At 31.6% G+C, this 27929-nt stretch overlaps 1 protein-coding gene across 1 annotated transcript; it reads left to right on the top strand.

The window, feature by feature from the left end:
• The first annotated feature begins 1694 nt into the window (after positions 1 to 1694).
• On the top strand, positions 1695 to 27929 carry LOC129741409 (putative uncharacterized protein DDB_G0283051). The gene is made up of 3 exons (XM_055733132.1): positions 1695 to 5222; positions 27666 to 27731; positions 27858 to 27929. Exons 1-3 carry the CDS (start codon positions 4890 to 4892, stop codon positions 27927 to 27929), a joined length of 471 nt encoding a protein of 156 aa, XP_055589107.1. The 5' UTR covers positions 1695 to 4889.

Below are 27929 nucleotides of genomic sequence, written 5' to 3' on the forward strand. Positions count from 1 at the left end.
ATTTCATTTCATTTAACACATTTGTTGAAACATGCAAAAAGATAACATGTTTTCTTAAAAATATCTAAAATTCAGTTTAGTTTAAATCTTCTTAAAAATTTGATAAATGAAAAAAAAGTAAAAAAAAAACATAAAACTTCTAAAACTTTCTTCGCAGAACTCAAGAATGCTTAAATAAACAATGCAGAAATTTCTCAAATACATTTTACTTATTTTCAAAAGTCATTCTAATAACAAAAACTGATAGATATATTGCATATTCAGATTCAAGGTACCCAAATTATTCAAAGCAACCTTTTTAATTCATTGCACCTCCGAAAGATGTAAATTTTGTGGCCTTGTGTAAGTTATGTGTTTGTTGAGCATTTAGAAAAACAAAAAAACACTTAATTAAATTAGGTCGAAAATGGTTTCTTGAAGAATATTTCATATCAGCATAACATTTGTAATTAAAATAACGATTTTTTAAATAAAAAAATGGTTCGTTTCCAACTCTGTTCTTATTTAGTGACACTTCTTAATAAAACCCAATTCTGAAGACGAGATAAGTTTTTTGTATGTGAAGTTTTGAGTTCCTATACAAAAGATTAAATTAATTACAATTTAGAACCAAAGTGAGTTTCAATTCGTAATCGTTGAATAGTAGGTATTGTAGATCGAAATGTCTCAAGCCAAGGGTAATTTAAGACTAAATTCCGCCGGAGGCGAGAGAAATTTCGAACTTGCTTGTTAACACTTATTTTCAAATACATTTTAACATCAATTAATTTTCCGTTACTTCGGTGAAAATTTTACTTGGAAAAATCTTCATGGGGGGGGGGGGGGGGGGGTTAAACCCCTAAAAATAATTTAAAAAAACCAAAAAAAAAAATAAATTAAAAATCAATTTTAGTGAATAACTTACATTACAAAAATGAAAAAAAAAATATTTAAAAGTTGCAGTAACACTGCAACTTATTTTTACTTTTTTTTTTGCAGTTCAGACCTTTTTTCAATTTTAGTCAATATTTTTTTCTAGTTTTCAACTCGCTGTAATTCGTTATTGAAATAGGATTTTTTCCATTGTTGTACATTTTTCGGTATTCTGTATTTCAATATAATTATAATCAATTTAATTTTATTATGATAAGGTTTCCAGAATTTTTCCCGAACGTATCCGGGTCGTCAAATCCGGGCTAATTTATGTAAAACCTGGAAAACTCAGAGCATTTGATTTCACAATTTTCAACCCAAAATCCGAATAATATCCGGACAAATTTGGCCAAAACACAGCACCAATTCAGAAAAAATCATTAAGAAATACAATTTATTCATTACTTTTTCATTGCAGAACATAAAAAGTTTTAGATTGGTATTGAAGGCTTCCAAAAAGTCGTTTATGTTTCTTAAAATTTCTTAAAAAATCCGGTTTAGAACACAAAAATAAGAAATAAATAAAATTCAATTTGAGAGTTTTTTTTTTAAACCAAAAAAGGTCAATAGATCCCTGGCAATTTCAGGCGTTTTACAGGGAAACCAGGATGGACCGTACAAGTCCAAGTGAAATCGGGATCTGGCAAGCACTTATTTTGAAACAGAATTAAAAGTTTTTTTTTTGAAACATAATTTTACATTTAAAACTTGATTTATTTCCTAGAAAAAGAATTTTGTAAGAAACTTGATAAAGTAAGTCGGAATTGAATTTTTTTTTCTTCAATGTTTATAATCTTTATTCTGTGTTGTTTAGAGTTTTGATGAATTCGACCGAAAAAAAAGGAAACAATACAAACAAAACAACAAAATTGAAACTCCCAGAACCCATGCCATCAGTGGACCAGCGATTACCGTCTCAACACGCTAATCACTCGACCACCGAGACGTACGATGTATTGCATATCTTTATATCTCTTTTCCTAATTGGTTCTGATGGAATAAGTAATGCAATGCTGGTTTCTGCGGTTTTCGTCACTTCAGTGAGATCTTTTAATAGCTACCCCCTAAACTAGCGATTGCTAGTTCCACCAGCGATTGTCAATAAGCAAATTGCGCAATCGTAGGTTTCACCACCTCCCCCAATTTGCCGATTGAGATTTTTTAATAGCTTCGTTGACTTCTTCTAGCCATCGGAAATCGGCAAGCGCATGCTGAACACAGAGTTGCTGTATATTGCAAGAAGAGCTCGGGGTTTTTCTCACGAACTCGATTCTCAAAAGCTGTTGTCCTTGGCTCTAGCGTCAGCAATGAGTTGAGGCTGGTAACTGACTTTTGCCTTAACAACCTTCCCCTGAGGTGCCAGAATGCCCTTCCAGCAGATGAATGTGAGTTCACACATTCTGACCTCAGCTTAGCCCTTTCCGTGACAAGCTGCCCTCCTAGTTCATCCACCATTCGACCTCTGCGCTGACCAATCCCGATTTCGGACAACGAGAGTCCTCCTTCCGGCCTTCGAAAATCAACTCACGCTGCATCGTGAGTAATCCTCTCGGAACTAGCCTTCCTCTTTGCTGACGATCCTCTGCGCCACTAACTCTAGCATTGGTTGGTCCCCTCCGTAGAGTGGCTCCTCTGGCTGGCAGACTCCTCTGCGCTGGTTGCTACCAAACATGTTAACCGCGAATTTCTTGAGAGTACTTTCTCGATCAAACCCTTTTTCCACTTCCAGACGTATCGGGGCCTACAACCTGTTGAAATGAGTTATTCGACGCCGGTTTCAGTGTTGGAATAAACTAACATACTTACTTACTTACTTACTTCTTACTGAATGGTCCCGCGTCGATTCTCCGGCGCATAGGATCATGGTAAAAGCGTCTTCACTTGGTCCCAGTCAAGTTTCTCGTCGAATGTTCAGATTTCGGCGACTGGGCTACGCCGCCAAAAGTTTCTGGGTCTGCCTTTCCTTCGATGTCCAAGCGCCTCTCTGCAAATCTCGTTCTCATCTCTTCGCAGCGTGTGCTCAATCCATCTTAACTTACGTTCCCGCATCTCGATTTCTAGTGCTCTTTGATGACACCGGCGATGTTGTTCTTCATGTGTGATCCAGTTACCGGGCCACCAAGCACGTATGATACTCCGCAGTCAGTGATTCACAAAAACTTGCAGTTTTGGCGTCGTCGCCGCACATTTGCACCAAGTTTCACACCCGCACAACAATACTGATTTGACGTGTGAGTTGAAGATTCGGATTTTCGTTCGTAGATAGATCTGGCGTGACCACCATGACATGTTTCTGAGACTCGCAAACGCATATCGGGCTTTTCTGATCCGGGTTTCGATGCCCTTCTTGGTACCACCATCAGGCGTTATCTGGCTATCAAGATACTGGAAGCACTCCACTTTCTCAACTTGTTGCCCAGCTACCACGAAATTGGAAGGATTTACTGTGTTGATTTACATCGACTTGGTCTTTCCGACACTGATTTTGAGACCTGCTGTCTTGGAGCTTTCGGTGAAGGTTGTCGGGTTGGCTCTGGATGTTTTGTTGTCTTTGGGCAAGCAAAACAATATTGTTTTCCAGGTCAAAGTCGTTCAGTTGCTCCATTGTCGAATAAAGTTGTTAGAATATTGTAAATTCTTAAGTCACTACTTCAGTAAGGTCGTTACAGAGCTACTTTCTATACTAGCGATTGCTAGTTCCACCAGCGATCGTCAATATGCGAATCGGGGGTTTCAACAAGTTCATATTATTGAAATGCTTCAAAAACTATATTGAGTCCAAAAAATGAAGCATATGTGTGTCATAAGTACAATTCTCCTTGGATAACAACCAAATTTTCTGGGATTGTAATTCATGCAGTTTTGAAAATTTTTACTTAATGTAGTTTTGATTTCATTTAAACCGATCCAGGATTGAAATAGTTTATATACCAAAATTTACAGACTTGTACTGGGAAATGACAGACTTTTTTTTGTCAAAACCTCGGACAATTGTGTCCCTGCATCCAAACTTTTCGATTAATTTAAATTTAAAATCGGCGTTATTGGTCGAATACCTTCTTCTTAAAGATCCAAAAAAATTCCCTACCTTATTCGAAAGAAGAAAAAAACCCAACCGAACAACCGTGAACATCAATCAGCCAAGCTTAATTGGAAAGCAATTCATTCGTTTAATTTTTAACCTTAGCTCAGGGATCCCGGGATCTTAAAAAGTGTACAGAATGGGTCGAACAAAGGTGAACCCTAAACAAGCGGCTGCCTGCAGCTAGCTTTCTGAGGGGCCGGCCAGTTTGTTTGAATTCACGGCAGAAACCCCTTGTCATTTCCGTGGATGTGGGTGTGGGTCGGTTTGGCACGAGTATGTCTGTGTATGCGTGTGTTTGGGAATTTAAAAGTTACCAGCAGCAGCAGCAGGAGATTTGCTTTTTACGGTTCAACACTTTGGACAAAGTGTAACAACAGGATTCTTTGTTTTGTGCCGAGCAATCCCTACAAGCAAGTGGAAAAAGGTAACCCCTTTTGTGGCCAACCGGAGGCCATTGGGTCACTTGGAAAATAAGACATTAAAATTTAATTACGAGTCCACAGAATATAAAACCATCCTCCGTTTTGTTGGGGGCACAATGATATTCCAAAACGGTATCCCAGCAGAAGCATTGAATTATTAAGGCTGGGTCTAGATGGTTCTCTAGCAGCTTTCGGACGTTTTGGACTATAATTAGGTCGTCCTGAGAACAACCTGATCTGTATCTTTTCGGGATTGCGATTGCAGCCGACAAACTTTTAGGAAAATTAAACGAACCCCTTTTTTTCTTTCAAATTTTCCTCCATTCTAACGTTTGTTTATTCTCTTTTCTTTCCCAGGTGAAGTCGAGCGATTGCTCCGGGAACATCAGCAAAATCAGGAGCTGGTGGACAAGATCGGTAGCAACTTCTACCAGATCATCTACCCGGTGCAGCTGCGGCACCACGAGAAGATGGGAATCTCGACGCGTGAAGTCGGCGCACCAAAGGTACGCTATCGCACCAGAACGTCATCAAGCTCATCGACCTCGTCCTGGCCCTCTAGTTCGAGTTCTTACTCCCCATCCCTAGACCCATCTTTTACCTCATCTTCATCATCATCATCATCCCTCTCTCAAAATGCAATCCATAACAAGTCAAGTGACAGCTACCAAAACAACAACAACAACAACAACTACATCATGAATAAAAACAACAACAACAACAACAGAACCAACACCTCCACACGTACACGAAAATCCTACCAGAATGACGCGGTGATGGGTGACGATTATCATGATAGGATGGTAGGTTTCATAAATTTTTGTTTTTCTAGGTTTTGGTTTATGATTTGTTCCTTAGATCATGTCGATACTCAAAAAAAAACAATCATATAGTATTTTTTCTGATTTTTGTACTCTTGAGGACGCTTGAACTGGAATCTATTACTCCCGAATTTTGTGTTAATCATTTTTGGGTTTCCAACGTTACAAAAAAACTAACCACAAGCAAATGGATCCCAGTTCGTAGCAATCAATTATTTTTCGTGCACGACCAAGTGAGTGTTGTCTTTGCACGTTTGTAGATCATTTTTTTTCAGGTTAATCTTTATATCCATCTAAAAAAAGTTTTTAAATGTCCATGCTTCTTGCTAAGGAATATTGAATGTAACGCCAAATTGTTGTAAAGCAATAAGTTTTAGTGACACAAACCATAGATTTACAAAACATGGTTCTGAATCGCAAACTTGGTTTTGTTAAATCTTCTGAGAATCGATGTGACTGTTAATGCGTGGCATTTAAGTCGAATCGAAAAGCAAGAACAACTCCGCTTCATAGTAAACAAAAGAACAACAACCAGAGCAACAAGGAAGGAATACTTATTACATTCCTCAGGATCCAAGTGTTAAGTACCTTCCAGTAAACCTAACCTCACAAACGCCTACTACCACTTATAATTGAGCAAGGAATCCCGAGAGCTGACGACGTTTTTGGCGGAAAGCGGTATGTTTCGCTTTACTCGGTTGATGTTCGGTGTCAGTTGTGCTCCCGAAATCTTTCAGAGAGAGTTCATAGTTTACTTGGATGATATTATAAATTTTGGAGACTTCGAATAAAATTTGTACTGCGTTTGACTGGAATTTGCAAGAATGTTCTTAAAGCAACTGATCTCTCTGAACTCGACAGAACTATCCTTTATACAGACGCATCAACGCGTGCTTTAGGAGAGATTCTGGTTCAAAAAGACCCTTCGAAGCACTTTCTGAATTTTTTTTTAGCAATTTCTGCGAAAACTTCAAGTAAATTCGTAAGAACAAGCAATTTAAATCTTTCTTTCATTTACCAGGGACATAAGCATACAACGCAGCTGTCAATCGTGCTTTGAATACATAAAACCATAAACGCAAAGATAAAAGCAGTAACAGCAGCAGTAACTACCTTAGCGCTTATCTTCGAGTAAAAAAATGTAACCGAGCTTTATCACAATATTCCATTATCATTCGTCATAAATCAGAGAAGCCGTATTGCTGCTTGTAGGTTCTTTTATTTTGTGTTATTTTTTTTGTTTGGTTTGGTCCTTGGGCAAAAGTACTTCCGCGATCCGCGGCAGAACAAGAAAGTTATCTTTCGGTGGTTGTCGTCGTTGTCGTTGAAATTCCGCATCAAACCAAAAATAACGAAGAAAGAAATCCCTTTGCCACCACCATCTTCGCCTGAAGTTTACCTTCGTTTTGGGAAAAGTTTGGTGAAGAAAAGCACACACACGTGGAATCGCTGGGGACGTTGTCGTCGTTTGACTCCCATTGCCCATCCCAGAAAGCACCGGAAGCGACAACGTGCAAGTGATAATAATAATCATAATCATAAATACAAGACAACGACCCCGGGAAAACATCGGAAGAAGCGAGGTTTAACTTGTCCGCGGGTTCCCGATGGAAGTGTCCCATTTTTTGGTCATGCAGGGAATACTGGATGGTTGCTAACACACATGGGTCAGCTTTTACTGCCATCTAAGAAGGAAACCTCCTTTTGACTAACGACATTCAAAAACTTGTTGACTTTAAGGTATGAAAAAAAAAATACAAAAAAGACAAAAAAGACAAAAAAGACAAAAAAGACAAAAAAGACAAAAAAGACAAAAAAGACAAAAAAGACAAAAAAGACAAAAAAGACAAAAAAGACAAAAAAGACAAAAAAGACAAAAAAGACAAAAAAGACAAAAAAGACAAAAAAGACAAAAAAGACAAAAAAGACAAAAAAGACAAAAAAGACAAAAAAGACAAAAAAGACAAAAAAGACAAAAAAGACAAAAAAGACAAAAAAGACAAAAAAGACAAAAAAGACAAAAAAGACAAAAAAGACAAAAAAGACAAAAAAGACAAAAAAGACAAAAAAGACAAAAAAGACAAAAAAGACAAAAAAGACAAAAAAGACAAAAAAGACAAAAAAGACAAAAAAGACAAAAAAGACAAAAAAGACAAAAAAGACAAAAAAGACAAAACAGACAAAAAAGACAAAAAAGACAAAAAAGACAAAAAAGACAAAAAAGACAAAAAAGACAAAAAAGACAAAAAAGATAAAAAAGACAAAAAAGACAAAAAAGACAAAAAAGACAAAAAAGACAAAAAAGACAAAAAAGACAAAAAAGACAAAAAAGACAAAAAAGACAAAAAAGACAAAAAAGACAAAAAAGACAAAAAAGACAAAAAAGACAAAAAAGACAAAAAAGACAAAAAAGACAAAAAAGACAAAAAAGACAAAAAAGACAAAAAAGACAAAAAAGACAAAAAAGACAAAAAAGACAAAAAAGACAAAAAAGACAAAAAAGACAAAAAAGACAAAAAAGACAAAAAAGACAAAAAAGACAAAAAAGACAAAAAAGACAAAAAAGACAAAAAAGACAAAAAAGACAAAAAAGACAAAAAAGACAAAAAAGACAAAAAAGACAAAAAAGACAAAAAAGACAAAAAAGACAAAAAAGACAAAAAAGACAAAAAAGACAAAAAAGACAAAAAAGACAAAAAAGACAAAAAAGACAAAAAAGACAAAAAAGACAAAAAAGACAAAAAAGACAAAAAAGACAAAAAAGACAAAAAAGACAAAAAAGACAAAAAAGACAAAAAAGACAAAAAAGACAAAAAAGACAAAAAAGACAAAAAAGACAAAAAAGACAAAAAAGACAAAAAAGACAAAAAAGACAAAAAAGACAAAAAAGACAAAAAAGACAAAAAAGACAAAAAAGACAAAAAAGACAAAAAAGACAAAAAAGACAAAAAAGACAAAAAAGACAAAAAAGACAAAAAAGACAAAAAAGACAAAAAAGACAAAAAAGACAAAAAAGACAAAAAAGACAAAAAAGACAAAAAAGACAAAAAAGACAAAAAAGACAAAAAAGACAAAAAAGACAAAAAAGACAAAAAAGACAAAAAAGACAAAAAAGACAAAAAAGACAAAAAAGACAAAAAAGACAAAAAAGACAAAAAAGACAAAAAAGACAAAAAAGACAAAAAAGACAAAAAAGACAAAAAAGACAAAAAAGACAAAAAAGACAAAAAAGACAAAAAAGACAAAAAAGACAAAAAAGACAAAAAAGACAAAAAAGACAAAAAAGACAAAAAAGACAAAAAAGACAAAAAAGACAAAATTTGTAAATTAATGTACAAATAGACTAAAAATTCACTAATATGACAAAACTTTTAAAAATTTCTGAGATTTTGTCTAAATTTTGGAAAAAATCTTATATAATTTGCAGAAAATAAAAATTATTGACAAAAAGTTGAAAAAATATTGACTTAAATTAATAAACGTTAAGAAAAAATGACTTAAAATTTACCAAAAATGTACAGAAGATCGAGAAAATTCAATTAAAAAAAAATAAAGCATAAATCGTCTTGAGCAAACAAAATTGACTATAATCAACAACATTCACAAAAATCAACAAAGTCGCCAAAAACACTACAAGACAAATACTTGACGATATCGATATCGCGATAATTTTACAAACATTTGAAAAAAAAATTCAACAGAAATACAATAAAATTCAAACGACAATTCAATGAAAATTTCAAAACAAATTCAATTTGAAATCAAAATCAACGAATAAATGATACCTACCTAGTTGATAAAAAAATCTTCAAATATCCTTCAAAGTCAACAAAAACAGACAAAAGTCGGCAAACATTGGCAAAAATTTGAATAGATCGCACAAGTACAGAAAAAATAATAAAATCGACAAAAATCTACAATAATTAATAAAAAAATACAAAAATACAAAAATCGTCAAAATGACGTAAAATCGACAAAAATTCATTAAATACAATAACTGATTAAAAAACCAGTAAAACTCGTCCTCCATTGCAAAAATCGACGAAAAAAAAAAACAAAAAACATCAAAGTATAGATATCTGCAAATAAGTCCAAAATGGACAAAAAAATTAAAAACTGAAAAAAATTGACCAACTTAAATTTAAGACCAGAGTTCGATGAATATTTATCGAAAATTCTTTGAAAATCGACGAAAATTCGACCAAAATAAGACATGCGTTTCAAAAATTTGAAAAAAAAATTATAAATAACAAAAATCGACAAAAAAAAGGAAAAATCTGCCAAAAACAAAAATTGCCAAAAAGACAAAAAGTGACAAAATAGAGCATCAAAATTTAAAAAAAGCCCCTAAAACTGTCCAAAATGTAATAAAATCTCGACAAAAATTAATCGAAAATTCGGGAAGAAAATCAACAAGAATTGAATGATATTTAACAAAAATTTGAAAAATTTCTCAAATACCAAAAATTGAAAGAAAATAAACAAGAATCTACCAAAATCGTTAGAAATATCCAAAAGAAGTCATTAAATTTGCCAAAAGTTTGCAAATATGAAAAAATTGAAATAAATCGGAAAAATTCACAAAAATGGAAAAATAATAATATCGACGAGAAACAAAAAAAATCATAAATAGAAAAAAGTCTTAAATTCTTTCAAAATACAAAAATCGATAAAATTAGAAAAAAAAACTAGACAAAAAATTGACTTATAGACTAAAACGATAGATAGACGTGTGTGTCTCTTATCGATAGAGACTGAAAATCGAATAAAATTCTTTAAAAAATGGTCAAAAATTGATTTAAAAATTCTACCAAAAATTGTCAGTAGATCGAGAAAAATCGAGAGAAATCGAACAAAATCACCTGAAATCTACAAATATTTACAAAAATCTACAATAGTGGGCTTTGAGCGATAATTCAACAAAGCATCCCCAAAAATCTTAGGATTGACAAAAAATTCACAAAAGTCACCAAAAATCCACCAACAAGCAAAACTTACAAAATTCCACAAAACTTAAAAGTATTGTAAAAAGATTTACCGAAAACTATGAAAATAGACGGAAATCGACTGAAATATAAAAATACCACAATCTTTTAAAAGGTCAAAAGTCGCTAAGAATCTTCAAAAATCGCCAAAAATTCAACAAAACTTTCTAACTTCATTAAAAAAAAGTCGACTATAATCATAGAAGTAGCCAAAATGCAGAAAAGGAAAAGAAACCTTCTAAATCAGCATAAATTGATGAAACCGTCAAAATTATACAACAAGAAAAAAAAATTGACATAAAAACAAAAATCGACAAAAAACCAATAATCGCGATCAAAGACATTATTTCACATAAAATTCTATAAAATGGTTTTTAAAATTCTAAAAAATAGGGTAAATCAAGTGAAATGTAGACAGAAATCGAGCATAATTAAATCATATCTACAAAAATTACTAATCTCGACAAATTAAAAACTTTAAAAGTCGACAAAGACTCCTAAAAAAACCAAATTCTAAGAAAGGTTAACGAAATTTCAGCAAGTTTCGTCAAACATTCGACCAAAATTCAACAAAACTTCAGCAAATCACCAATCATCGACAAAAATCGTTTGGGGTTGACATAAATTGTTAAAAATCCACAAACATTGACTAAAATGAACAAACTTCCTTAAAACTGAAAAGGATAAAAACGATAAAAATCAACAAAAAGTTTTCAAAAACCATTTTGTTGGTAAAATGTTAAAAAAATTCGAAAAACATTCTACAAAAATTTGAAGAAAACTCATCAAAAATTTGAACAAAAAATGACAAGCAATCGACAAATATGAAAAAAATTTATCATACATTAGACGAAAAATTTACGAAAAATGAACAGGAGATCGTAAAAAACTCGAGAGACAATAAAAAAACGACATGAATCGACCTCAACAAAACAAATCGACTTAAATCAACAACATTTCCAAGAAATCGACAAAAATCTGCAAAAGTATTCAACATTTGAAAAACAACAATTTAAACAAAAGTTTGTCCAAAAATTGAATCAAATACATCAAGATTCAGAAAAAAAATCAATAAAAATCGATTACAAAAGACAAAAAATCTACAGTAATCTAATAAAATCAACAAAAAATTGACAAAAATCGCCTAGCATCGTAAAAATTTAAATAAATAAAAAAAACACAAAAAACGGACATCAACGACAAAATTCGATAAAAACCCATCTCGGCAAACAAAAAAAATCGACAAAAAAAAAACAAATAAAAAAAATTAAAACTCATCTAAAATTAAGAAAAAAAATTGACACAAAACACAAGAATCCACGAAAAACAAAATCCAAAAATCGAAAAATAAAGACCATGATCGTTAAATAAAACAATCGTATAAAAGCCAAAAATCAGCAAAAAATCAAATAGAATCCAAGAACTGATTTTATAACAATTCATCGAAAAACTCGAGAAAGATCGACGAATTTTTGACAAAAAGCAAACAAGCGCTTCAAAATAAAAGATAAAATCACAAAAAAAAATCCTTAAGGTTTCTTTTTTTAAATTGTAAAAAAATTGAGGTGCAATCCATAAAAAACGAAAAAAAATCAACTTAAATCTCCAACACTTACAAAAATTGATAAGATTGTACAATATCAAAAAAAATGTACAAAACCAATTTCAAGGAAAGTTCCACATAATTTCAACAAGTTTTGCCAAACATTTGACCAAAATTCAATAAACTTCAAGCGAAAATTCAACATATCATCGACAAAAATCCACTAAGATTAATAAAAAATCACATAAATCGCAAAAAATCCGCAAACATCGACTAAAATGAACAGAATTCCACAAAACTTAAAATTACGGGAAAAAATCTACGGAAATCAATGAAATGGACAAAACTCGACCGAAATTAAACGAAGCTACCACAATTGTCTTAAATGTCGAAAATATCTCAAAATTGACTAAATTCGACGAAAAATCGACCAAAATAAAAAGCACGAGGCCTGATTTTTTTTATAAAATTCGTAAAAATTATCAAAAATCGACATAAATCACAAAAGAGGTGAAAAATTCAGAGAAAAAAACTACATAAATCGACAAAAAGACAAATATTGACATAAAAACAAAAATCGGCAAAGAGGCAAGAATTGACAAAATGTACATACATTCACCAAAAAAAACCCTAAAAATTGTCCTTAAAAATCAAAACGAATCGGAAGTATATCAAGAAACTTCGACAAAAACCTTATAAAATCATCTAAAATCTACAACTTAAAATAAACCGAAAAAAAAAGAAAAAAATTGTCGTCACAAACTCCTCAAGAAACCATTTTCGAGGAAATTTCTACAAAACATCAACAAGTTTTGCCAACCATTCGACCAAAATTCTACAAACTCTAAGAAAAAAAAAAACATCAAAGCATCGACAAAAATCGACTAAGGTCGACAAAATTAAAAAAAAAACACATCGACTACAATGAACTCCAATCGTTAAAAACCTCAAAAATCTTCAAAAATCGACTAAATTCGTTGAAACTTTGACACAAAATTCACATAAGACCCTTAAAAATTGTTAAAAAAAATCGCCAAAAATTGATCGAAAAATAAACAACTTACTTACTTTATTAACAAAATTCGACATAAATCACAAAAATGGTCAAAAATGCAGAACAGACAAAAACTACATAAACCGACAAAACTCGTCAAAAATCTACAATGGACAAAGTTGATATAAACACAAAAATCGACAAAGAAGACATAAATTCACATAAAAATCCTAAAAAATTGTAATAAAAAATTTGAACAAAAAAATTGAGGGTTGACCGAGAAAAATCGACAGAAATGAGCTGTGATCTAGAACATCGTTGAAAACGTCAAAAATTGCTATGCATTTCTAAAATCGACGAAAAATTGGCAAAACCGATTCTAATAAAAGAAAACATATTCTATGAACTTTATTTATTTGATTCAGTTAGTTGTATAAAATAGAAAAAAAAAATGCTTTCACGTTTAACCTCAGGAAATTTTCTTCATTAAAAATTAACTTTGTTTCACATTGTCACCTAACTGCAGATCGAAGGTGACACTTATCTCATAAGAAAGTCAAAACGTAATCAAAACTCCACCACCCACCTAACAAGAAATGGCGGAAGTATCCCATTTTCTTCGACAAAAAACCTAAAGCACATCTCAAGAGCCGGCTCATGTTGCCAGAACGATGAAGAAAAAATAGAACCAACAAAACAGTGACGCGAAAATTTATTTTTATTACCCGCAAAGGCGTCTCGAGAATGCCGATCTTCCAACCTACTTTTCTAAGAGGAGGACCATTCTTGAGAATCTCCGGACCTGAGACCACCTCGACTCACTCGAAGATCCATCATAAACTTTTATCAATAATTTCGGATCGTAAAGCAAAGCCGGCGGTAAAACTCATATATGGTCGTGAACGAAGGATGGAAAAGTTAAACTTTCTCCCGGATTGTAGTCTTCTGAATGCTTGAACTTATGAGCGGAAAAAAAACCTCCGTCTTCTTGAAAGTGTGAAAGAGCCGTGGTGTCGCGGCAAAAGATCAACAGCCACCCGCAACTCTCGAAATGGCGGGGAAAAGCATACGGTTTTCCTTTCTTTTATGCCTACTACCCACTTATGATGGGATCTGTTTGAGTACCGGGTCTTAAAAGTGTGACATAATCAATTATCAGTCATTACTGGGGTGCCCACCATCGTCTTTGGGAAAGAGACCCGGAAAGAGCTGGCGCGAGATGCCAGATATGGAACGCGCGCCCCGCTTAAAAGTTATGATTGGTGCTAAAAAAATGGCATATATGAACTTAAGAAGCTTGAACGTTGACTTTTATATTTTTTTTTTTCAAGGGGAGAGGTGTTCCGGTTTCTTTAGAAGCGTTGTGATGCCAGATTTTTTTTTCTGTTTTGGAGCTATTCCAGTTTGGCCAACAGATAGCAACTGTTGATTGCATTAGGAAGTTGGTAATCTTTGTTCATATTTCTTCCGTTATAATTTTGAGATTCTATAAGAAAAGCGGAAAGAGAATTGTGTGAACAAACTCGGTCACTGCATTGTTTTCGGGGCAATGCATTAATGATTTCTCTAAGTTGCAGCAAAGTCACACACCGAAAAGCTTTCTTCAATTTTTATAAATCGAACGAAGCCGTTTGTTTCCAACGATCCGGAACACTGCACTTTTGCACTCAAACCAACATTTTACACAAACACACACCTCCTCGCACATGTGAACAGGCAGGTGCGATTTTCTCAACCCTTAAAGGGGATTTAGTATTGGAGGTGCGGGTGGCTCCAGAGAGTAGGGTTCGAAAGGAAAGAACTTCTCGACTTTATGCTGGCCCCTTCTAAACCCCCACTTTCAATCGAATGGAGGGTCGTTGCAGAAAGCAAACAAGCAAGCAAGAACATAAATTATTAATGCCGCCGCCCTTTCTTTCTGGGACGACGACGCTGGCTGCTAAAGTCAACAACCAAAAAGCGAAAGGTGTCGTTCGGTTTTGCTGCCTCAGTGCTTTTGATTTGTTTTCGTTTGTTTGTTTTTTTTTCTTTGGTCCAACACTCTTGACTTTCTTTCGTTTTTTTTTTGTCTTAAGATCGAAGAAAAAATCAGTTGGAATTGCAGTCTGATTCAGGTTTTTTTTCAGGTTGTTTAAAGGTGAAAACCACAATTTTCAATCAAAACACTTTTTACTCTTACAAATCTTTTTTTTTATTTTGGTAAAATGGAGAGAACCATTAAACTTTGAAATCTGATCTGTGATCTGAAATCTGAAATAAAAAAAAATAAAAAAGAATATTTAAAAACATAAAAAATTAAATAAAAAATAGAAAAATTAAATATGGAATCTGAAATCTATAATCGGAATCTGAATACTAAATCAGAAATCTGAAATCTTCAAATCTTGATTTCTTGAAATCTTGAAGTCTTGAAATTCAAAAATCTTGAAATTTTATAAAAAACTTGTCAATAATTCAAGAAAAAATTATAAAAGATCGGAAAAAAATCAACAGATATCGAATAAAGTCATTGGAAACCCAAAACATTGACGAGACAAAAATTTACAAAAAGGACAAAAATCGACAAAAAATCTTTAAAAACTTCTAACAAAAGTTTTGAAAACTCAAAAAGTAGATTGAAAAATATCGTCAAAAATTGAATTAAATCAACGCCTAAAACTTTTACAAAAATTGACATAAATCAATAAAATTCTTCAAAAACGCATAAAAGACAAATCTCAACCTGAATAGACATGAACTATCAAAAATAAACAACAAAAAAGAAATAAATCGACAAAACGCAAAAATCAACAAAGACAACAATTGACAAAAACGACAGAAATTGACAATTGTTCTCTAAAAACCCTAAAATATCGTTTTGAAAATTCTAAAAATTTACAGTAGAACGGGAAAGAGCTACAAAAATTGAATAAAAACAACTCAAATCTACAGCATGTATCAAAATCCACAAAAATCGGCAAAAGTCGTTAAATACGCAATTAAGACAAAAACCAATATAAGTCTTAAAAATCGAAAAAAAACAAACAATAATAAAAAAAATTTAAAAAAAGCAAAAATCGAAAAAAATTTAAAAAAAATTATTAAAAATATATGATATAAATCGACATGAATCGTCAAAAAAACGATAAATAAGACAAACAGATAAATCGACAAAAAAAAATCAATAAAGACAAAAATCGACAAAATTTCTCTTAAAGACATTCAAAAAAAATGATGTGAAAATTCAAAAAATTGACAGTAAATCGATAAAAATCTACACAAATTAAACCGAATCAACTAAAATCTTCAGCATTAAAGAAATTTAAAAAAAATGCTTCCACAATCATCCAAAACGTAAAAAATCGTTCAAAATAGAAAAAATTAGAAGAAAAATCGACAAAAAATTCAAATAAAATCCTTTAAAAACTTCAAAAATTTGCCAAAAATTAAACAAAAATTGACAATAATCACAAAAGTGGTCATTTTTTTTATAACTTTTGTGATTTTGAAAAAAAAAACTTCATAATTCTGCATAAATCGAAAAAGTCGTCAAAAACCTTCAAAAAGAAAAAGAGATTGACAAAAAAACAAAAATCGACAAAATCCCAAAAACTGTAACATTTAAATCCCTTAAATTGTTTTTGAAATAAACAAAAAAATTAAAACAAAATTCGCTAAACATTCAACCAAAATTCCACAAACTTTAAGCGAAAATTCAACAAAACACCTACAAAAATCCACTAAGATTGATAAAAATTCACGAAAATATCCACAAAAATCAACAAAAATAACGAAATTCCAAAAAACTCAAAATTATAGGAAAAAATCTTCGGAAAACTATAAAAATGGACGTAAAGCAATCGAAATAAAAAAAAGCCACCACAATCGTTAAAAATGTCAAATATTGCTAAAAATCTACTGAACTCGACAAAAATCGACACAAAATTAACACAACCTTAAAAATTGTAAAATTCGCCAAGAATTCAACTTAAAAATTGACAGCTTACTTCCATCATTCACAAAAATTGAAATTAATCACTATAAAGGTGAAAAACGCAAAAAAGAAGAGAACATAATCAATCGGGATAAATCGACAAACACCGTCAAAAATCTTCAAAAAGACAAAAATTGAAATACAAAAGACAAAAATTGACAAAAAAATCTATTAAAATATTTTTGAATATTGGAAAAACATAAGAATGAATGTATGAAAATTGGAAAAAACCGAACAAAATCATCTGAAATCTATAACATCTATAAACCGACAAAAATCAACAATGAAGAAATGAAATCTTGGAATCTTGAAATCTTGAAATCTCGAAATCTTGAAATCTTGAAATCATAAAATCTTGAATTCTTGAAATCTTGAAATCTTGAAATCTTGAAATCTTGAAATCTTGAAATCTTGAAATCTTGAAATCTTGAAATCTTGAAATCTTGAAATCTTGAAATCTTGAAATCTTGAAATCTTAAAATCTTGAAATATTGAAATCTTGAAATTTTGAAATCTTGACATCTTGAATTCTTGAATTCTTGAATTCTTGAATTCTTGAATTCTTGAATTCTTGAATTCTTGAATTCTTGAATTCTTGAATTCTTGAATTCTTGAATTCTTGAATTCTTGAATTCTTGAATTCTTGAATTCTTGAAATCTTGAATTCTTGAATTCTCGAATTCTTGAATTCTTGAATTCTTGAATTCTTGAATTCTTGAATTCTTGAATTCTTGAATTCTTGAATTCTTGAATTCTTGAATTCTTGAATTCTTGAATTCTTGAATTCTTGAATTCTTGAATTCTTGAATTCTTGAATTCTTGAATTCTTGAATTCTTGAATTCTTGAATTCTTGAATTCTTGAATTCTTGAATTCTTGAATTCTTGAATTCTTGAATTCTTGAATTCTTGAATTCTTGAATTCTTGAATTCTTGAATTCTTGAATTCTTGATTTCTTGAATTCTTGAATTCTTGAATTCTTGAATTCTTGAATTCTTGAATTCTTGAATTTTTGAATTCTTGAATTCTTGAATTCTTGAATTCTTGGATTCTTGAATTCTTGAATTCTTGAATTCTTGAATTCTTGAATTCTTGAATTCTTGAATTCTTGAATTCTTGAATTCTTGAATTCTTGAATTCTTGAATTCTTGAATTCTTGAATTCTTGAATTCTTGAATTCTTGAATTCTTGAATTCTTGAATTCTTGAATTCTTGAATTCTTGAATTCTTGAATTCTTGGATTCTTGAATTCTTGAATTCTTGAATTCTTGAATTCTTGAATTCTTGAATTCTTGGATTCTTGAATTCTTGAATTCTTGAATTCTTGAATTCTTGAATTCTTGAATTCTTGAATTCTTGAATTCTTGAATTCTTGAATTCTTGAATTCTTGAATTCTTGAATTCTTGAGTTCTTGAATTCTTGAATTCTTGAATTCTTGAATTCTTGAATTCTTGAATTCTTGAATTCTTGAATTCTTGAATTCTTGAATTCTTGAATTCTTGAATTCTTGAATTCTTGAATTCTTGAATTCTTGAATTCTTGAATTCTTGAATTCTTGAATTCTTGAATTCTTGAATTCTTGAATTCTTGAATTCTTGAATTCTTGAATTCTTGAATTCTTGAATTCTTGAATTCTTGAATTCTTGAATTCTTGAACTCTTGAATTCTTGAATTCTTGAATTCTTGAATTCTTGAATTCTTGAATTCTTGAATTCTTGAATTCTTGAATTCTTGAATTCTTGAATTCTTGAATTCTTGAATTCTTGAATTCTTGAATTCTTGAATTCTTGAATTCTTGAATTCTTGAATTCTTGAATTCTTGAATTCTTGAATTCTTGAATTCTTGAATTCTTGAATTCTTGAATTCTTGAATTCTTGAATTCTTGAATTCTTGAATTCTTGAATTCTTGAATTCTTGAATTCTTGAATTCTTGAATTCTTGAATTCTTGAATTCTTGAATTCTTGAATTCTTGAATTCTTGAATTCTTGAATTCTTGAATTCTTGAATTCTTGAATTCTTGAATTCTTGAATTCTTGAATTCTTGAATTCTTGAATTCTTGAATTCTTGAATTCTTGAATTCTTGAATTCTTGAATTCTTGAATTCTTGAATTCTTGAATTCTTGAATTCTTGAATTCTTGAATTCTTGAATTCTTGAATTCTTGAATTCTTGAATTCTTGAATTCTTGAATTCTTGAATTCTTGAATTCTTGAATTCTTGAATTCTTGAATTCTTGAATTCTTGAATTCTTGAATTCTTGAATTCTTGAATTCTTGAATTCTTGAATTCTTGAATTCTTGAATTCTTGAATTCTTGAATTCTTGAATTCTTGAATTCTTGAATTCTTGAATTCTTGAATTCTTGAATTCTTGAATTCTTGAATTCTTGAATTCTTGAATTCTTGAATTCTTGAATTCTTGAATTCTTGAATTCTTGAATTCTTGAATTCTTGAATTCTTGAATTCTTGAATTCTTGAATTCTTGAATTCTTGAATTCTTGAATTCTTGAATTCTTGAATTCTTGAATTCTTGAATTCTTGAATTCTTGAATTCTTGAATTCTTGAATTCTTGAGTTCTTGAATTCTTGAATTCTTGAATTCTTGAATTCTTGAATTCTTGAATTCTTGAATTCTTGAATTCTTGAATTCTTGAGTTCTTGAATTCTTGAATTCTTGAATTCTTGAATTCTTGAATTCTTGAATTCTTGAATTCTTGAATTCTTGAATTCTTGAATTCTTGAATTCTTGAATTCTTGAATTCTTGAATTCTTGAATTCTTGAATTCTTGAATTCTTGAATTCTTGAATTCTTGAATTCTTGAATTCTTGAATTCTTGAATTCTTGAATTCTTGAATTCTTGAATTCTTGAATTCTTGAATTCTTGAATTCTTGAATTCTTGAATTCTTGAATTCTTGAATTATTGAATTCTTGAATTCTTGAATTCTTGAATTCTTGAATTCTTGAATTCTTGAATTCTTGAATTCTTGAATTCTTGAATTCTTGAATTCTTGAATTCTTGAATTCTTGAATTCTTGAATTCTTGAATTCTTGAATTCTTGAATTCTTGAATTCTTGAATTCTTGAATTCTTGAATTCTTGAATTCTTGAATTCTTGAATTCTTGAATTCTTGAATTCTTGAATTCTTGAATTCTTGAATTCTTGAATTCTTGAATTCTTGAATTCTTGAGTTCTTGAATTCTTGAATTCTTGAATTCTTGAATTCTTGAATTCTTGAATGCTTGAATTCTTGAATTCTTGAATTCTTGAATTCTTGAATTCTTGAATTCTTGAATTCTTGAATTTTTGAATTCTTGAATTCTTGAATTCTTGAATTCTTGAATTCTTGAATTCTTGAATTCTTGAATTCTTGAATTCTTGAATTCTTGAATTCTTGAATTCTTGAATTCTTGAATTCTTGAATTCTTGAATTCTTGAATTCTTGAATTCTTGAATTCTTGAATTCTTGAATTCTTGAATTCTTGAATTCTTGAATTCTTGAATTCTTGAAGTCTTGAATTCTTGAATTCTTGAATTCTTGAATTCTTGAATTCTTGAATTCTTGAATTCTTGAATTCTTGAATTCTTGAATTCTTGAATTCTTGAATTCTTGAATTCTTGAATTCTTGAATTCTTGAATTCTTGAATTCTTGAATTCTTGAATTCTTGAATTCTTGAATTCTTGAATTCTTGAATTCTTGAATTCTTGAATTCTTGAATTCTTGAATTCTTGAATTCTTGAATTCTTGAATTCTTTAATTCTTGAATTCTTGAATTCTTGAATTCTTGAATTCTTGAATTCTTGAATTCTTGAATTCTTGAATTCTTGAATTCTTGAATTCTTGAATTCTTGAATTCTTGAATTCTTGAATTCTTGAATTCTTGAATTCTTGAATTCTTGAATTCTTGAATTCTTGAATTCTTGAATTCTTGAATTCTTGAACTCTTGAATTCTTGAATTCTTGAATTCTTGAATTCTTGAATTCTTGAATTCTTGAATTCTTGAATTCTTGAATTCTTGAATTCTTGAATTCTTGAATTCTTGAATTCTTGAATTCTTGAATTCTTGAATTCTTGAATTCTTGAATTATTGAATTCTTGAATTCTTGAATTCTTGAATTCTTGAATTCTTGAATTCTTGAATTCTTGAATTCTTGAATTCTTGAATTCTTGAATTCTTGAATTCTTGAATTCTTGAATTCTTGAATTCTTGAATTTTTGAATTCTTGAATTCTTGAATTCTTGAATTCTTGAATTCTTGAATTCTTGAATTCTTGGATTCTTGAATTCTTGAATTCTTGAATTCTTGAATTCTTGAATTCTTGAATTCTTGAATTCTTGAATTCTTGAATTCTTGAATTCAATCTGAAATCTGAAATCTGAAATCTGAAATCTGAAATCTAAAATCTAAAATCTGAAATCTGAAATCTGAAATCTGAAATCTGAAATCTGAAATCTGAAATCTGAAATCTGAAATCTGAAATCTGAAATCTGAAATCTGAAATCTGAAATCTGAAATCTGAAATCTGAAATCTGAAATCTGAAATCTGAAATCTGAAATCTGAAATCTGAAATCTGAAATCTGAAATCTGAAATCTGAAATCTGAAATCTGAAATCTGAAATCTGAAATCTGAAATCTGAAATCTGAAATCTGAAATCTGAAATCTGAAATCTGAAATCTGAAATCTGAAATCTGAAATCTGAAATCTGAAATCTGAAATCTGAAATCTGAAATCTGAAATCTGAAAACTGAAATCTGAAATCTGAAATCTGAAATCTGAAATCTGAAATCTGAAATCTGAAATCTGAAATCTGAAATCTGAAATCTGGAATCTGAAATCTGAAATCTGAAATCTGAAATCTGAAATCTGAAATCTGAAATTTAAAATCTGAAATCTGAAATCTGGAATGAAATTTGAAATTTGAAATTTGAAAACTGAAAACTGATAACTGAAACTGATTGATTTGATTTTTTTTTCAATTTATTGACAGAGATTATCAACAATTTTCCAATGGGCTATTTCGGAGAATATTTTTATTTTCTGTTTTTGGGTCAATTTTAATACAAAACTTACATTTTCTTGCAGTGCTAAGAATTTAAGAGATGCAGAGAATTTAATAGCTATGATTAAAACATTTTTTTTTATTTCAGCTCTGGTTTTTGAGATTGAAAAGCTTATATTATAAATCGTTAAATAATTCGTTTATTAAACATATGCACTTTTATTAAAAAGCTATATAATGTTCCTAAAATAGCAATAATGTAAATCTTATTTTAATGATCAACTTTCTAGAAGATCGCGAGTAATTTCGCTGTTTTAGAACAAAAAAAAGGACAACAGTGTTTTAAAAATATAGTGAAAATATAGTGGCAATCGTAATCACTTATTGAACGAAAGATTTAAAAAAAATTCAAATCAGTTTTAAATTTTCTGTTGGTTTCACTTTTGGTCAGCATTTTTTTTTAATATTTAAAGCCAAAAGTTATGTCTTTAAATTTTAATGAGTTTTATCCCGGGGATTTTATTTAATTTCAAAACCGCCCATTAACTTCAGCACATCCTCATTGATCGGAATTGTTCTACTTCTCTCCAGTCCTCCTCGATGCAAATTAATTAGCATCTATCAATGTTACAATCCGATATAACAAATAAGCACCATCGGCACTCAAATTCACATCGTTCAACTCAATTAGATTATTTACAACCAGTTTTTTTTCTCACAGTCAGCCGATCCTCTGACGTTGATGTCGGTTTTTTTTTCGAAAAAATTCCAACCGATTACAGCGCCGCCCATTTGCCAGAGCAGATGTGCAATTAAAGCTTCGAATGAGCGCAAATAAAATAATCATCCTGACTTTCCGAGAGGATTGCCACTGAAAAAGTGTAGGAAAAAATTCAAACTACTGCCACCAACTAACTCTGCGCACCTGAGCAAATAATGGAAATTCAATATCCGGGGCTTCAGCCCTATTGTAGGTTTATAGTGTTTTGCAGGTGAACGTAATTGTGCCTCGTCAGTTAATTTGAACAGCTACCCAGTTGGGAAAAAAGCCTGAAATCCCTAGATGAAAGCTTACGATGGCTAAAATTTTCCACTATATCTCACTCTGCTGAAGGTGGAAATCAACACTCATTAGCAAGTCACGGCGAATATAAAGCATTAATTTGATGCACCAGGTAGCTCTAAAAGTTTGAACTAGCGCTTTTTTGCAAATGATAGTAATAAAGAGAGCTTAAAAAAAAATTCTGACCGAAATTCCTAAATTACTACACAATTTGCAACTGTTAAGCCTAGTCCACACTAGGAGACGATTCGTCTCGAGACGGTCTCAGTGTCTCCCATTTTCTTCGGGAGACACTGAGACCGTTTCAGGTTTCCAACAACAACAACAGACAACAAAGTTCGTTTCATAACAAAAATCGCAGTTCATGTTGCCGAGTGTGGACTAGGCTTTAGCAACAATTCGCACATTTTTTTCTCTCTCTGAACACCGCTTCCACTCATTTCTACTCTAATTATCTCATTTTCCCGCACCATTGAACTAAAATCCATACAATTTCAATCATTGGCTGCACAACTTGTGTGATCACTGTCGTAAAGCTTGCTTCATTTAGAATTGGAACAAACGTTTGCTCATATTGTGGCGCTCCTGGTGGGCGAATTTGAAAGTGCTTGGCGCCCACGTGTCGGGAATTTAATCAACTTAACTTATGTATTTTCGACATTCCGCAAATCGACAGTACTTTGTAAACAATCAACATGGAAGCCCAAAGAAGGGAAAAACTTGTGCAAAGTTATTTGAAAAATCCATTGTGGTCTGCAACAAGGCTAGCTAAACAGCTAAAACTGCCCAGAAATACCGTATGGCGCGTTATCAAACAGTCTAAGAAAACATTGACGACGTTTCGGAACTATCGACCTGGTAAGATTTGGCCAGAAAATCCGGTGCTACCCATAGTACCGTAATGTTTTGGTCAGATTTGGCAAGCCTTCATAACCATGACGAATCTAGTATGGTGGTCTCACATGCCAAATTGCACGTTCAGCCGTAATGAAAAAAGTTTTGACAGCTGGCTGAAGTGTTTACGAAAAAGGGGGTACAGGGATGCCAGGTGTTTAAGATAAAAAATCAGAGAAATTTGGAAAAAAAAAGTATATGTATATCTGTGCACAAGCTTATGTTAGACCAAAGATCAAAAGATTTAAAACCAAATGGGATTTTAGTTGATTTTATTTTATTTAAATTAGACCTCCGGAAACAAAGGAATGATGAATTCATTTTATTCAAAAATTTTTTTGTATCTTAAATAACAATACACTCCGCCCGGATGTTGTTTGCCCTTAGGGCCGATCGGTGGCATCAAGGTTGGACTCAGGGTGTTCACCATCAAAGGGGAAGTCGAGGATACACCATGCGCTACGTCACTGCCACCACTCTTCAGCTCATCGGTTCCCTCGTTCAAAAGGGCCAAAAACTCCATCTGGTTCTCCCAAATGATACGCATCAGATCCAGATTGCTCGATTGGATCTTCTGGAGCAACGATGGCAACAGACATGGGTCCTTCTGAAGCAGCTGTTTCCTCTCGATGAAGATCGAATGTTCCTGTAGGAAGGACAGCCGCTTCTCCAACGATGGAATGCCATGCCTCGCCATGTTACCATTCGATTCGATGGCTTTCTTCTGCTTCCAGACAGAACTTTTGAGAAAATAGTTTTGAATGTGCATAAATTTGTTATGAGTATATGGACAATTAATGTTACTCACCGCTACCGACACCATCTTGTCTGAGTAATATCTCGATGTTGGCAAAACTCCATGTTTTACAAAAAACCAGAGCAACAGCCAGCTGCCAAATTACGGCTGCGTTTCGCCCCCTCCACCGCATCCAACCCACGTCTACTTTTTGCCAAAGTGAGACCACCAAACTAGATTCATCATGGTCATAACAGCAAAGTCGGTGTTAAACCTCTCCCCTATGGAGTTTTATTTTCAAGGTACATTTTCCGTTCAAGAGATGAATTAATCGTAGTAGCGTGAAATTTATTGATCTTGAAAGGTGACTTAAAATAAGTGTTGACAAACATTTCAGAAAATTGGGTCGGTATTAAGTCCTATTATCACTCATACCTTGACACACAAAAGCCCTACTTCAAAATTGGTAATTTATAAAAAAGTGTATTTAAATAAGTTCAGCCAATACATTATTACTAATCACTTCAACAAATTTTATGCTGATATGAAATATTCTTCAAGAAACGAAATTAAGCTTCAAATTTTGATAAGTGTATCTTGTTCTTCTAAATGCTAAACTCCTCGTTCGAATGGGTTTTGGTAAATAACACAAGACCACAAAATTTTATTTATCTGAGGTTCAAAGAATTTATGAGCTAGTTTTGATCAATGGTGGAGCTCTGAAACTTTTGAAAATAAGTTTAAATTTTATAGAAAAAAACGGCACTTTTCTAACATAATTATAAAATACGTTTAAAAAAAATCATAAACAGGTTTTTTTCAACTTTCCCAAGACCGCGTGTCATTTTGACATCTGTGAAAAAAAGTTATAGAAATTTTCTATTTGTTTTCTTTTTCCAACTATGTAAAATAATAGTTTTAACAAACATTTTTTAAAGCAAAAATCTAACATTTTGCAGATTTCAATTAATTTGTTGAATATGAGGAATATCAGATATGGCTCTCGGCACTACCTTAATTAAATATTTCTTGGTTTTTCAGGGTGGATTTTGCCAAAACTGAAAAGTGCTGGTGAAACAACCAGCATAATATTACGAACACTACCAGCGGCAAATAGGGCTATTTGAAACTCCAGTTTTTGCTGTCTGCTTCTGAATTATATTGAAATTTAGTAAAAAAAGAGTACGTTTGTAAATAAATATCAAAATTTCAGATTGTTTGGGCAGACCATTACGGACACGAATAAAATACAACTTATCTACTGATCGACCAAAATAAAAAGAGCATTTATTCTATTCCAATTAATAATTACAGTTTTTCCCACGAAAAACTGTATGGGAGAGTGAGGAATCATGGGCCACTTTTTTCGTTGTTCCATAACTTCTTTATTATAAAAGATAAAATGAAAATAAAAAATGGTATGGTTTTCTACATTTTCAAAATATCATAAGGCATTTTTTTTTTATTTTTAATAAGTGATTTTCCCCAAATTCTGACTGTTTGAAAAAAAGCATTATTTTTTGGATTTCGAAAAATGGTGGGGAATCGTGGGGCACCAAATCCAAATTGACCAAATAACATGCAAAGTTTATGAGTTGACCCAAAACTGTGATTTCCTAATTCATTTCGTTATTTTTAAGCAATTTCAGATGATGAAAAAAAAGAGAGCTGTGTATGATCGCATAGATTCCAAAACCTGGCTCGCGAACGTTTTGGCAAAATTTCTTACATATGATGGACAAAATATTTTTCATAACTCTTCATTTGGCATAAGAAAACTTTGCAGATAGGAAAAACGTATTTTAAGTTCTGAATGTGTATAAAAACATAAAAATATAGGTGTTTCAAGATGTGTGGCCCACGATTCCCCACAAGCAATGATTTGCAAATTGGTTGCGTTTGTGTGACTTATTGATGTTTCATAAAAAATTCCTTTTCCACGTGAAAGATCATGACAAAACTAAGATCATAAGCGTATGAGCATATTTTTGTTATGCACTTTAGGTTCCCCATCGATGAAATTAGCGGGTGTTTTTTTAATTATGTAAGTAAATTTTTCTTTTTTTAGCTTGATAAATAAAAGAAGCACATGATGCGTATTTCAGTCACCAACATATAGGAATATATGCTCACGCAAAGCGACGACGATGACAGTTGGTTTGAGATTTTTATTTTAACACACATCTGAGATATTAAAAGTGGCCCACGTTTCCCCATGGCCCACGATACCCCACTCTCCCCTACTAAATTACATTAAAAGTTTACACAATCCAAATTGAAAAAAAAAACTGGTTAATACATTGAATTTGATAAAAAAAAATGTTTTTCTGTTCGAAAACAAAGTTTAAAATAAAAAACTACAATGAATCTATAAAACCAAACAATTTCAAGAAACGCTACGAAAAGAATCTTGATGTTCTATTTTGCAACACTCATCATTTGTAACTTCCGTTTTGCAAACTATTGACAGTACCAAAATGATTGGTAAAGAAATGACATATTTTGAACAAAAGTATAGGTTTTAGGAAATTTACGAGATTCGATGAATAACCTGAAGTCTAGCTAACCTACTCCTAACGATAGTGAAAAATCAATCTCAATCATTTCAAATTTTTGCACCAAGAATCAGTCAAGATTGTTGGTTCAAGTTCTTAGTATTTGAGTCATGGGTTTTATAATTGCTAATTGTATTTTTGACATGCTTTCAAAACTTCTATCTTAAAATACCTTATAACGATTAAGTTTTGTATGCAGTAGAATGTTAAAATCTTCATTTTTAATTTTCCCGGGGTCCCAAAAATTCCCGGGAAAAAGATCGTTAAACGCTGGGAACGCTAATATGGCCGGAAAATGGAATCTCTAGTTGTAGCTCTTATTTTAAAGTGGTTGCTTCTGAATAATGTTGAAATTTGATTTAAAAAAATTGGCAAAATTGCAATTTTCCAGCTTATTTGATCAAATGATTTGATTGATGAATAGAGCGCATGCCAAAATAAACCTGAAAAGTATGATCCTATGCTTAGTTGTATTATGTTCTGTAATTATCTTTTCAGTTTAGCTTTCACAATCTCAGCATCACGACCATCATCAACCATCACCGTTTATGATTTCGAACCACGTGTGCGTGTGGAGTGTTGTTGTGTGTGCATTTTCGTACACCTTTTGTATTGATAAAAATCAACTTGATGAAAGTTTCCAAACCATACTAATTCCGTTTCATTTTCACCACAGTTTCCAGGTCGATTCCCGGATAGCGGTGGCTATTCTGGGAGCAGCGGCAGCCGAGGACGTTCGAGGGTAAGTTTCTAACACTTTTTAAGTATTGAACCAATCAGAAAGAAAACCTAAGCTTAATTGAGGTTGCTTTGCTTCATCGTATGGAGAAAATCCGTTTACGGATTATGCTAACGATTCCCCGTTTAGAGCACTCGGTTTCTGGTGCAGTATCAGCCTAGAATGTTTTCATTCTGGTTCTATTTGACCATTCTGACCTAA

The sequence above is a fragment of the Uranotaenia lowii genome, chromosome 2 (assembly GCF_029784155.1).
Source record: "Uranotaenia lowii strain MFRU-FL chromosome 2, ASM2978415v1, whole genome shotgun sequence".
Lineage (NCBI taxonomy): Eukaryota > Metazoa > Arthropoda > Insecta > Diptera > Culicidae > Uranotaenia > Uranotaenia lowii.

Excerpts from the sequence above, each read along its gene's own strand:
- LOC129741409 (XM_055733132.1), top strand. The coding sequence starts at position 4,890 with ATGGGAATCTCGACGCGTGAAGTCGGCGCACCAAAGGTACGCTATCGC. Across the intron at positions 5,223-27,665 it reads ACGATTATCATGATAGGATG|TTTCCAGGTCGATTCCCGGA; the intron begins GTAGGTTTCATA and ends TTTTCACCACAG. Across the intron at positions 27,732-27,857 it reads GCAGCCGAGGACGTTCGAGG|AGCACTCGGTTTCTGGTGCA; the intron begins GTAAGTTTCTAA and ends TTCCCCGTTTAG.